A 13,066-nucleotide genomic window follows, 5' to 3' on the forward strand; every position below is an offset into this window, starting at 1 on the left:
AATTGAAAAACAGAGACTCTTTTGTTCTTTGTGCTGTTAAATGTAACAATGCCCCCCCCCCCAAAGTTTTTAAGCCACAAGGTTCCAATCTGTTCAGCCCCAGAAGGCTGCTGAGGTTCTTCCATCCCTGAGATGTACAAGAATACCTGAGAAATACATTGCAGTAATCATGTCCTCTTTTTTTCCTCTTCTTTTTCTTCCTTTTTTTTCTCTTAAAGATTAAAATATACAAAAATACAAAACAGAATATTTATACTTTTCTTTAAAAAAAACAAAAGCAATGAACACTGAACCCCATCCCCAAAAAAACCAAGAAAACAAAGAAAGCAAAAAGAAAGCAAACCCAAAGATACGTCATACACGCACGTCGTAGTGCAGGTTTCACATCACGGCTTCAGAGCAAAGAGACACCCACCCACCCTCCCCCATGTGTCTCACACGGCAAGTTAAGCTGTCCTGGGAATGAAATAAATTAAAGGCATCAGTAGGGAAAGCAGGCAGGGGGCAAGGGAACAGCAGCTTTACCTGATGAGTGAAAGTTCGGGGAAAAAAATGGGAAAGACTCGAACTCAAAATCTTTGTGCTTGAAATTAGCACAGTAGATCCTGCACTAAATTCCCTGTCAGGCTTTTTGGAATCAGAAAGTGTAAATTTAAAAATACTGCAAACAATACAAATTTAGTGTCCTGTGTTTGTGTTTGTATCTGTTACATTCTAGCCAAGTAATATAAAGCAGGTAAGTGGACTGTCAAATGTTGCTGAACTACAACCCCCATCATTCTTGGCTATTGGCCATGTTTGCTGGGGCTGATGGGAGTTGTAGTTCAGTAGCAGCTTCCCACACCTGATGCAAAGCAACACATAGACAACAAAGAAAAACAAGCCATATTTCCAAGTGTAGGTCTCAGGCCTGGTTTGACAGTTAAGGTAGGCCTTTAGCTTGTGGAAATAATTTCTGCCCACCACAGTACATGCATTGTTTAAAATGCTCCTTTTACATATCTGCAAGCGGGCCAACATTTCCTCAAAAACCTGAGGCCTAAATTTTTCCATTTGGCCAAGATGAGTCCCCACATACATATGGGCAGTAAGAAACTTTGGGGGTGATCCACACCTGGGCAGAAAACAGAGGCCACAATATTGTATCTGTCTGTGGTCCCCAAAGGTAGGAAATTTAGGTGTATTATTTAGAACAGGGCCCTGAATAAACCCTTAATTCAATAGTGGGGAACCTGCAAACCTTCAGATGTTACTAGAACCCAGCTCCCATCAACTCCAGCTAGCATGGCCAGCGGTCAGGGATGATGGGAGCTGTGGTCCATTTACATCCCAGGGGTCACAGAATCCCTATCTGTGCCCTAAAGTTCTGACTTAAGTAGAATGAACAACTGCTTTCTCTGCCTGGCGCACTCCCCACAGCATGCAACCACATGAGAACTGGAGGCAGCTGTTTATTCCTGACAACTTTAACCTGTGCAAAAATCAAAAATCAACCCATCCCTGAACCAGATTTCTCGGCTGCTTTTTTTTTTAACCCTCAAAATATTATTTGGATTGCTGGAGAAAGCAAAAATGAGAAAGGAGCAGCTGCTTCCCTATTTCCCAGAACTGAACAATTGGGGACAGGATTTGCAGAACTCCTTCCCATGCTGAAACAAGGGGAGGAGGCTGCGTCAACATTCAGGCTCTCTGAGCTTTCACTTTGCTGAAGTCTTACACGTTTTTAGAGCTGCTGTTCTCTTGCTAGGTGCCTGCCTTCCCTAAGCCTGGAGGCAGAGGCTATTCACTGTTCCCCCCACCCACCCACTCTTTTTTTGCCAACTCGATGCCCTGAAGCCTGTTGATCTGGTATATTCCCTACTGATTTCCCAACATCATTCCCTGGTTTCAGGAACAAGGGGTGAGCTGTGCATGTCCTCCTCCTCCTCCCGGAGGTAGGCGGGCTTTCCCTGAGAACTGGGCGACTGCTGCGTTTTGACGGGGCAGTTGGCCACCATGTGAGCAATGCTTTGGCAAAAGTGGCATTTCTTTGGTTGTGGCGGGAGCTTGCATTCTTTGGCGTGGTGATCCAGGCCGCCACAGTTGTAGCATCTGGGAAAGAGAAAAGAGACGGGGAGATGAGGCACGGGAGAGGTGCAATTTGTTAAAGATCACAAGAAGCCTTCGGCCTTCTCTTTTCAAAAAGAAAGACATCACCTTTAAGCCACAAAACCTAACATTTATTTACTTACAAGTTCTAAGTGCTCTGGGTCCAGGATACTCAAGAGTAAAACAACCACAATGTAAAAGAATTAATAATTTCAAATCCTTTAATAAACTGAACCTGGAAGCAGAATGTGCCATCAGGTGCAGCTACACAAGAATCATATACACTTGTATCTTGGTTCCCTAATGGCTTAGTTGTTGAACAAATTGGCTCCCGAATGCCGCAAACCCGGAAGTAAGTGTTCTGGTTTGTGAACGTTTTTTGGAAGCCAAATATCCAACGCGGCTTTTTCTTGAGTTCAGAAAGCTCCTGCAGCCAATCGGAAGCCACACCTTGCTTTTCAAACAGTTTCAGGAGTCGAATGGCCTCCCGGAATGAATTAAGCTCGAGAACCAAGGTACCACTGTAATTGCAGAGTTAGAAGGGACCATAAGGACCATCTAGCCCATGGGTAGGCAACCTAAGGCCCAGGGGCCAAATCTGGCCCCACCACCTTCTAAATCCAGTCCGCAGACGGTCCGGGAATCAGCGTGTTTTTACATGAGTAGAATGTGTCCTTTTATTTAAAATGCATCTCTGGGTTATTTGTGGGGTACAGGAATCCGTTCTTTTTTTCTCTCCAAAATATAGTCCGGCCCCCCACAAGGTCTGAGGGACAGTGGACCGGCCCCCTGCTGAAAAAGTTTGATGACCCCTGAATTCTAGCCCAAAGCTGTCCCATACAGGCATAGAACCTGCAACCTTGGCATTATCAGCACCATGCTCTAACCAACTGAGCTATCCAGTACAGTTCTCTCCAAGTTAAGCATACAATAATTAAGGGCACACACCATCTGTATCATGAGTGGAAAGTACACATGAACGCCACTAGGGGGCAACCCTGCTCTGCTATCACACTGTTGACAGCTACTAAACTTCTCCTGCAGAAGGCAAGATTGATACAGTGATGAATCCAGTAGAGTCCCTAAGACGGTTGGTTGGATGGTGCCTTGTCCGGTTCCTTCTGGCAACTCCTGCAGCCAAGCTGGTGCCAAACGTATTGCTCTGTTTCAGTGGCGTAGCGTGGGTTGTCAGCACCCGGGGCAAGGCAAGTAATTTGCGCCCCCTAACCCGTGGATTTGCGCCCCCTAACCCTAACCCCCAGATGTTGCGCCCGGTGCGGCTGGCCCCCCCTGCACCCCCCACGCTACGCCACTGCTCTGTTTTCCTTTGGACCTTTTCAGCAAGGCCAAGGGGGGCGGGTCTTGTTGTCTGGGCAGCCCAAGACCTCCATACACACTGCCTAGGCTTGTGCCCAGGGAGGTCACCTTGGGTGCTGCTAATGCAGTGCTTTGACTTCACCCCCGGAGGCACACTCCATTGTCTCTTGAGAAACACGGATGCCAACAATGTTCATCTCCAAACACAGGAGGGCATTCCTCATGAGGCGGCGTACAATTCACTGACAAAGAACATGCTTTTCATGTATGCATCCACCCAAGCATATTTCCCTGCCATATGCATTTAAAAGAATCCCGGGTTGCAAGATCTTAAGCTGCTGACATTCAAAAGCAGTCAATTCTGCACAAAGCAGACAAATGGCTGAACTCAGCCTTCCCCAGCCTTCAGGTGTTTTGGAAAACGACTCCAATCAGCCCTGGTCAGCATAGCCCACGGTCAGGGATGATGGGAGTTGTAGTCCGAAACACAGACCCACATTATGGTGTCTGTTTTCTTTTTCTGATCTCACTGTGCAAAGGGGAGGGGGTCTTAGGGGAAAAGAGACCGATCACAGCTCCATCCTGCAAACACACGTTCGCAGAACAGGAGCACCAGCCCGTGCTATTCAGCCCCTGGGTGCTTCTGACCTCTGACCTTTCACTTTTGAGTTTTTTGCCCTTTCCTGGGAAATTTGCATCTGCCATTCATTTAAAAGGCTGAGGGAAGCCCCTAGCACAATGTAAGGGCTGCTGCCCAATCCCGGTCCAGAGGAGGCAAAAGCCACTCAAGCTCTTTTGAGTTGCTTGGGCTCCGGCCTTAAAGTAACAAACTCTAGCAAGGTAGCATTCTTGATGCCTGCTACTGTACTGTGGGGAATGGCCCTTTAATTGTAGTGAGGGCAGGCAGGCAGGCAGCCAGGTTGGACAGCAGCTGAAGGTCCTGAAAGCCACACTGCCTCTTGCCACTCTCCCTATTGGTCCACTGGGCACTGATATTTAGCGGCAAACAGTCAGCACTGCCACTTTTGAATGGGAGCAAAGCTTGGCTCCCACCTGCAGTGGACAACCACCAACTAAATTTGCCCCAAATGCAATGCCACGACCTATAGATCTATTAAATAGATTCCATAGATCTATAGCCCAGGACACTGAATTTGGGGGTGGGGAGTGAAAAGCCCAGCATGCCGAGAGGCTCACAAAGTCTGTCCTGGGGTCTCAACCTGCTTTGGGAAGGGGTCTCAGGTTTGACCAAGGACAGTCCCGAGACCCACCCTCCCCAAAATGTGTTTGGGGGAGGAAGCAAAATAGATGCCTTTTTGCCTCACAGTAGTGGCTGATATGGAAACCAGGCTTCTGTAGGACTGGGAAGATTAGGCCTTGCTGGGGAGAAACCCTAAACAACCTGGCTTGGGATTTCACTTTCTCTTCTCACGCCCACTGCTTGAAGAATGGAAGGGAACTGTATTTCTCTGGAGAAGGCATGGATGGAAAGTTCCTCTGATGCAAGAAACAAATGATTGCTGATTTTGAAAGTTGAATTGAATATTGGGACTTTTAGAATCGTTAGTAATACTGCACTGGATTTGTTTTTTACTGTGGTCACAACGGCACCTTACATTTAAAGCACTTTTATACCACTGTGTCTTCTCCCAAAGCATCCTGGGAACTAGTTGGTTAAAGGATGCAGAACACCCAAGGTCTCATAAGCACAGCAGCTGCTTGTTTCCTTGCTTGAGCCAAGCCTTACCTATCTCCTTTCGGCCTGCGCTTCTGGAGGTTTTTCCCCTTTGGTCTCCTCTCGCTGCCGATGCAGAACACTCCCCCTGGGCCGGTGACTCGGATGGACTCCAAACCCTTGCAGGACTTCTTGAAGGTGAATTCGACTGCCTCTCCTTCCTTCAGGCTACGAAAGCCTTCCATGTGGAGCTTGCTCTGGAGGCCAGGGGGGGGAAACAGAAAATTATCCTCTTTCATTTTGTTCCCTGGATCTCATAAATTAAGTTTAATGTTTCCATCAATGCATAACCCCATATTTTATCATACCATTCTTTAACAGTTGCTGATCACTGTTTTCCTGCATATACTACTACCATTATTATTATTATTATTATTGGCTTTGTGTCAGGAAATCAGTTATAGAATTGCTGCGAGACATTCTGGTTTTGCTTGCAACATATTAACATGGTTACTCTTTTAGAAGTCATTCAGGCCTAACTCAAACTTCTGCTTTATAGCACATTTGCAGAAGAACCCAGGACAATAAGAAATAGAAAGCATGTGCCAGAGAACACACACACACGCACACAGATTTCAACTAATTAAAACTCAATCAGCTACATTGAAAGTCTCCATTGAACCACTGTGCTTGTAACATCTGCAGAGTGCGCCGATCAGGTCTCTAAGGGTCATTCTCTAACGCTTGCTCCGATTCATTTCTCACCAATAAAAATGGATCGATGGTTGTGTATGTGTGTGTCCCTGGAGTGCTCAGTTTGCCATTGTGACATTACACCGCCTCCTTTTTACCTTTGATAGAGAAACATTTGTTGTTTAAATCCTGAGTTCCACAACAGTTTTATCTAAGGTGACATAACCGTGGAACTTCCTACGTTTTTCACAAGGAGACTTTTCCACTGTTGCTGAAATAAGACTCTGCTAGTAAAAAAAACACCACCTCAAAGTGAGGTAGTGTAATCTGGGTCCCATCTGCACTGTATTTTTTAAAGCAGCATCATGCCACTTTTAACACTCGTAGTCTAGGGTTGCCATATTTCAAACAGTGAAAATCTTGAACGCTTTTTTTTTTTGCCAAAGTTGTTGAGGTTTTTTAGCAAATTCATATGGAAACATTAGTGTGCCGCCCCCCAAAGCATCCTGGGAACTGTCTCCTACAATTCCCAGAGTTCCCTGGGAAGAGGGACTGTTAACCACACTGAGAACTGTAGCTCTGTGAGGGGAATAGGGGTCTTCTAACATGCTCCCCATACAAAAGATGGAAAGAATGTTGGTGAGAGATAGCAAGTGAGGTTATGGTTAAAATTAGATTAGCACTAGGGACTTATTAGTTCACACTCCCTATTGCTATCATAATCAACAACAGCAACACAGCTAAAATACAGTGTGTGGTAAATTATGGTGTAAAATGCCATCTCAGGATTAAAAGGAGCCCTATGGTCATTTTCAATCTGTTTTGGGAGAAGTGAAAATAATATATTTCCACCTATCCTGTGTTAACCATTTCCAAGACTTGCTGAAGTAGTTTCCACTATCATTCCTTATAGTCAGACAGGCCATCTGCTGTACACAACAGTTCCTTAGAACAGAAGGGTGGTTTAAAAAAAATAATGAATGGAGCATGTCCACCATTCATGAGTTGCTCAGTAACCTAGATCATGTGACTACACTTAACTTCCCTCTGGCAGAGTTGCAGGGAAAGCCCATATTTAAAAATGGTGCAGAGCCATTGTGTTGATTGGCCATCTCACAGTCAGTGTCGGCTCTCTCTCCCCAAAGCAGAGAGTATTTAATTATCTTCTTCCGTATCCTCTCTGCTACCAACAAGCATTGGCCCCTCGGCCATTCTAAATGCACAGAAACATTATTTGTTTGCTAATTCAATAAAATGCAAGTGTATTAAAAGTAAAACAAAGTAAGACACAGGCTGATGAAGTTATTCCAAGAATGAAGCTGTGGTAAAGAAGTCACATTTAATTTGCAATCCTAAACACTGGACACAGTGGGGCTTAGTTTGCACTAAACATACATAGGATGTGCAGTTGTTTTAACATGTTTTTTGCTAACCTGGTGCCTTCCAGATGTTTTGCACTATAACTCCCATCAAACTTAACCCTCATTGCTTTTGTCTGACTGGAAGGTGTGCTTGAACTCTAATAATGCCTCCTGCTTTGCTGGATGGAGGGGAGAGAGGGAGTGCAGAAGCACAACTTCCATACATAGGTAAAGTTAAAATCCATTGCTCTTCCCTCTTTTGTCTCTGGCCCCACCCACCCCTAGAATGTGGCCCCCAGAAGTTGCCCAGAAGGGAATGCAACCCCCAGACTGAAAAAGATTCCCCTTCCCTGATTTGCAATCATTGCACCCACAGAAGCAACTGGGCAAACCATTCAAATGGAATGAAAACTGTGGGCACCTTGTGATAGTTCAAAGAGGTGCATTCAAGTCTCACCTTTGGCATGGCCTCACCACATAGACCTGAGCATGGGTGTTCAGAGGTAGAGGCAAGGGGCCAAGCACCCATCACCCCAGGCAAACCATAACCCACAATTGCCTGCTTTAACTGTTGTTTTTTACAGAGTAAAGTTCTAGTATTTGTGGAACTTGAGATAGGAGGCAAAATATACAGGCACTATTCTTTTCATATACAGTGGTACCTCAGGTTAAGAACTTAATTTGTTCTGGAAGTCTGTTCTTAACCTGAGGTACTACTTTAGCTAATGGGGCCTCCTGCTTCTGCTGCGCCACTCCTGTGCGATTTCTGTTCTCATCCTGAAGCAAAGTTCTTAACCCAAGGTACTATTTCTGGGTTAGCAGAGTCTGTAACCTGAAGCATCTGTAACCCCAGGTACCACTGTATATTTTTTTCCTGAGGAACTAGCCTGCTCCTCCACTTTCAGTATTCTACCTTGCCTTCCCCTCCCCACCCCAAAGAAAATTCCTGTGGACACCCTTAGGTTTGGTTATGTCACTTGCCCCATCCCGAGTGGAGCTCAGGCCATCGCACCAGAGACTCGGGCTGTGTACACACCATACATCACACCATACATTTAAAGCACACACCACTCCACAAGAATTCTGGGAACTGTAGTTTTTGAAGAGTGCTGGGAACTGTAGCACTTGGGGGGAAGGATAGCTCCCAGGATTCTTTCAGGGTGCTTTAAATGTATGGTGCATAAACTGCCTTAAACACCATTTTCAACTTAAAAGGTAAAGGAACCCCTGACCATTAGGTCCAGTCGTGGCCGACTCTGGGGTTGCGGCGCTCATCTCGCTTTATTGGCCGAGGGAGCTGGCGTACAGCTTCCGGGTCATGTGGCCAGCATGACTAAGCTGCTTCTGGCGAACCAGAGCAGCGCACGGAAACGCCGTTTACCTTCCTGCCGGCGCGGTACCTATTTATCTACTTGCACTTTGATGTGTTTTCGAACTGCTAGGTTGGCAGGAGCAGGGACCGAGCAACGGGAGCTCACCCTGTCGCAGGGATTTGAACCCCTGACCTTCTGATCGGCAAGTCCTAGGCTCTGTGGTTTAACCCACAGCGGCACCCACGTCCCATCCATGTTTTCAACTTAGGCTCTCCAAAAGTCATCAAAAAGCAGAATGTGCTTCTCTGTTGACTAAGCAAACAGGTCAGACTCCCGGTACTTTTCAACCAGACCTGGGAAGGAAGAAGCATGCAGCTTTCCCCCATTCAGCACTTTCCCTCTACAACCCCTTCCCCAGCCATTTCCCCCTTGACACAGCAAGCACACACCTGGGAGAGGGTTGTGGTGTCAAGTACAGCACTCCCTTCCCCAACCCATCCTCTCTCCTTTGCAGCTGTTTGACAGCAGCCAGAGTCCCATATCTGCCTCTGAGCCCTCTAGCCTGGCCCCTTACACCCTTTGCATTATTACCTGCTCTGTCCTTGCAAAAACAGGGCAAACCCAGTCACACTTTTTTTTTTTTGTCGGTCTTTCATCAGATAGCTTGCCTTAGCACTCCCAGTAATCAGTCTATTTAGATTGATAGAACAAAACCTTTACCCCTTATCGGCGTTCAATTCTAATCACAAATGGGGCATATCTTTGACATTTTGAGGCAACGCATGCATATAATCCTTGCTGCAGATTGGCATTATCAATCTATTGTTGGCATGGATTGAAAGTGCTGGGGCTTCTACAAGCCTTCCTTTGATGTCAATGTATGAGGTTCGATCAAATGATTTCCAAATCCAATTTCACCCCTGGCCACAGATGCTTCACAGTGGTATCTTCTCACGCGGCTGGGAGGGAGGATGCTGAAGACTCTCCCCCATCTCAATAGAGTTGCACCATTCACACATAAGCACGGAGCCATATGGGGTCGAACCACAAGAGAAGCGTCTCCCACCTGGAAATGTGAATCATAGCCATATCCTGCAGGACAGATTAATCCCAGATGCCAGATGTGCCCATTTTGAGAACAGATGGGTCTACTGAATTGTAAGCTTTCAAACAGGTACTGTGAATAAATACAACTCCCCACCGACAAGCCTATTTAGCCTTATCTGGTACTCTGGGAATGCCTATAATGACTGGGACCTGCAACAAAACGTTACAGCATGGACTGTACCCCTGGCGGCCACTTTAGTGCTTCTAAAGTCAGTGATGGCCACAAACTTGGATGGCTTTAGGATTAGACAAATTCATGGAGGAGAAGGCCATCAGTGGGAGCCAGTGTGGTGTAGTGGTTAGGAGTGGTGGACTCGTAATCTGGGGAACCGGGTTCGTGTCTCCGCTCCTCCACATGCAGCTGCTGGGTGACCTTGGACTAGTCACATTTCTCTGAAGTCTCTCAGCCTCACTCACCTCACAGAGTGTGTGTTGTGGGGGAGGAAGGGAAAGGAGATTGTTAGCTGCTTTGAGGCTCCTTAAAGGGAGTGAAAGGCAGGATATCAAGTCCAAACTCTTCTTCATCAATGGCTACTAACCCTGATGGCTAGGTTCTGCCTCCAGGGTTGGAAGCTGAATACAGATTGCTGGAAACTGCAGGAGAGAGAATCTTGCACACAGATCTTGCTTGTGGGTTTCCTACAGGCATCTAGCTGGCCACTATGAGAACACGATTCTGGGCTAGATGGACCATTGGCCTGATATAGAAGAGCTAATCCTATGTTCCATTCTGGATTCCAGCCACTCCATCCCCCCCCCCAATATTTTTCCCAACATTAGTCAGAATTATATGGCCACTGGGTATGCCCAGTCCTCAATGGACTGTTCTGAGAACGTCCTGCCCTTTTGGGATTTCCCCCAAGCCCACTGATACCTCTGCCATGTGTGGTAAAGGTAAAGGGACCCCTGACCATTAGGTCCACTCATGGCCAACTCTGGGGTTGCGGCGCTCATCTCGCTTTATTGGCCGAGGGAGCTGGCGTACAGCTTCTGGGTCATGTGGCCAGCATGACTAAGCCACTTCTGGAGAACCAGAGCAGCGCACAGAAACGCCGTTTACCTTCCCGCCAGAGCGGTACCTATTTATCTACTTGCACTTTGACATGCTTTCAAACTGCTAGGTTGGCAGGAGCTGCCATGTGTGAGTAGGTGCCAATTGTTTTGGCAGCATGTGCAACTGGTGCTCACAGGTGGAACATCAGAAACGGGGGGGGGGTGATAAAAGAGGTTACACCAGCATTTCCAGAAATGCTGCCTCCCCCTCCCCTTATTGAAATACTGCCTATGAATTACAACATTAAAAGAAAACAGGGCTGCTCTTGTGCAAGGCTTTTAAAAGCTGATTTTCCAACTGCACACATTTTCCTTTAGACACCCTACACTAAATCATCATCATCATCCTTCAGGAACAAACAAACCATTTTCATATGGCACCAGAAGGCCAGGAGTGAAGAGGGCAAAGGAACCCCCAGCCAGGGGAGCTCCAAAGCCTGGGAGCTATGGCCAATAAGACCCTGTCCAGAGTACCCACCTGCTTCTTCAGAAGGCAAGGGAATAGGGAAATAGACTGTGACCTATGCAAATGGGCAGGCTCATTTGAAAGAAGGAGACCCTTAAGATCTCCAGGTCCCAGGAGTAGTAGAAACAGGCGCTGGCCCTGGGATTTGGATGGCAACTTTGGTGCAGGGCTCCAACCTGGGAGAGGCAGGACATGCAAACTAAGAATGAGGCTGTATTTTGTCTTGTTGGACACTCTGTGTTGGGCAGTGGGCCTTTTGCTGCATTGGGGTCCTGACAAATGCCCAACTTTGCCACATTCTGGAGGCAGACTTGCTAGAAGCCACCTTCATCTTCTTCTTACATAGTTATATCATGCCCCTCAATACAAGGACTTCCAGGGCTGCCAACAGCAAGCGAGCACCATAGCCCAGTGGTAAAGCATTTGCTTTTCGCGCAGAAGGCCCTTGCTGAAATTCCTGGCGTTTCCAGTTATGGCTGGAAAGAGGCCGGTCTGAAGCCCTGAACAGCCACTGCCAGTCATATACAAAGCAGTACAGGGAAGCTTCCTGCATTCCCTGTGGTGTGGTCTCATTCTTTTCTCAGAAAGGCAAAGAGCCACACTGGGCAAGTTAATTCAGAGAGGCTCAAAGTAAGGCAGTTTCTTATGTTCCTAAATAACAATCTTGCCCACCTTCCAGGGTGGCACCCTCAGTTCCTGTAATGTGCTACTAGCCAAGGCTGTGGAGCCTCACCTGTTGCCCTGGCTGGACTGAGCAACACTCTTAGAGCTGCACATAGTAAGGGGATAAGACTAGAGGAGGGCAAGCTGTCTTGCCTGCCATTGCTGACCTTCTCAAGGAAACCAGGATGCCTTTCCAAGGGCTCCCGGGAATACAGTTCAGAAAACTATAGCAATAAAACTAAGATACACCCACATATACACACCTCAAACTCAGTGATCTGGTGTTTACAGAGATCCTGAGGATAAGTAAAGGTAAAGGGACCCCTGACCATTAGGTCCATTCGTGACTGACTCTGGGGTTGCTGCACTCATCTCGCTTTATTGGCCGAGGGATCCAGCGTACAGCTTCCGGGTCATGTGGCCAGCATGACTAAACCGCTTCTGGCAAGCCAGAGCAGCGCACGGAAACGCCGTTTACCTTCCAGCCGGATCGGTACCTATTTATCTACTTGCACTTTGACGTGCTTTCGAACTGCTAGGTTGGCAGGAGCAGGGACCGAGCATCGGGAGCTCACCCCGTCACGGGGATTCGAACCCTGACCTTCTGATCGGCAAGTCCTAGGCTCTGTGGTTTAACCCACAGCGCCACCCGCGTCCCGATCCTGAGGATACTGAAACCTTAAGGGCTCATGTGGGTGGGTGGGTGTGCGCGTGTGGGTGCATGCATGAGCCACATTTTAAAAAGTCCATCTCCCCAGTGGTCAAAGAGATGCACCAATTTGCACCAGGGGACAAGATAGATCAGTGTCTCCTTGCAAATATGGGCAGCCGACCCTCTGTGCTGGAAGCCACTGCCTCTCAGGGAGCGCTGAGTGAAATGTGAAATACCGCTGTTTATTTTGAGGAGTGCTTGAGAGATTGGCCAACCAACACCAACAACAAAAAAAAGCAATCTTCTCTTCCCCTGGGGAACAGGAGGGAGAAAATTGCAAGGAAGGCTGTCCGCCCCCCTCCCTTTGGCCCTGGGTCTTTTGAAGTGACCTGCAAAAGAAGCTGGTGGTCTTCAGAGCACCCCAAGCCCTCCCCCCTCCTTCACAAAACACACACATTGTTCAAATTCCTCTGTTATCAGATAGGTAATCAAACTGAAGCCCATTGAATTAGTCAAATAGCCCCCTTGCATCTGAAAGAAAGAGGCCCAATGCCCCATCTCCACACACCACACACAAAGCAGGAACATTCCCAGGCCTTCTCCAAAAACTCTTCCACCACCCCTCCCCCCCTTCTTCCCCCCAAAAAGGACTTAAGAAAAAAAGAAACAGGAGCTGTT

General features: G+C 47.3%; 1 protein-coding gene across 1 annotated transcript in view; it reads right to left on the bottom strand.

The window, feature by feature from the left end:
* Positions 1-433: 433 nt before the first annotated feature.
* Positions 434-13,066, bottom strand: part of LIN28A (lin-28 homolog A) — a 51,143-nt gene continuing 38,510 nt past the window's right edge. The window contains exons 3-4 of the mRNA XM_083628095.1: positions 5,153-5,337; positions 434-2,091 (exon numbers count right to left, since the gene is read on the bottom strand). Coding sequence (XP_083484221.1) covers positions 1,875-2,091; positions 5,153-5,337 — 402 coding nt within the window. The 3' untranslated portion in view covers positions 434-1,874. The remainder of the gene's footprint in view (positions 2,092-5,152; positions 5,338-13,066) is intronic.

The sequence above is a fragment of the Podarcis filfolensis genome (assembly GCF_964270895.1).
Source record: "Podarcis filfolensis genome assembly, chromosome: 8".
Taxonomy (NCBI): domain Eukaryota; kingdom Metazoa; phylum Chordata; class Lepidosauria; order Squamata; family Lacertidae; genus Podarcis; species Podarcis filfolensis.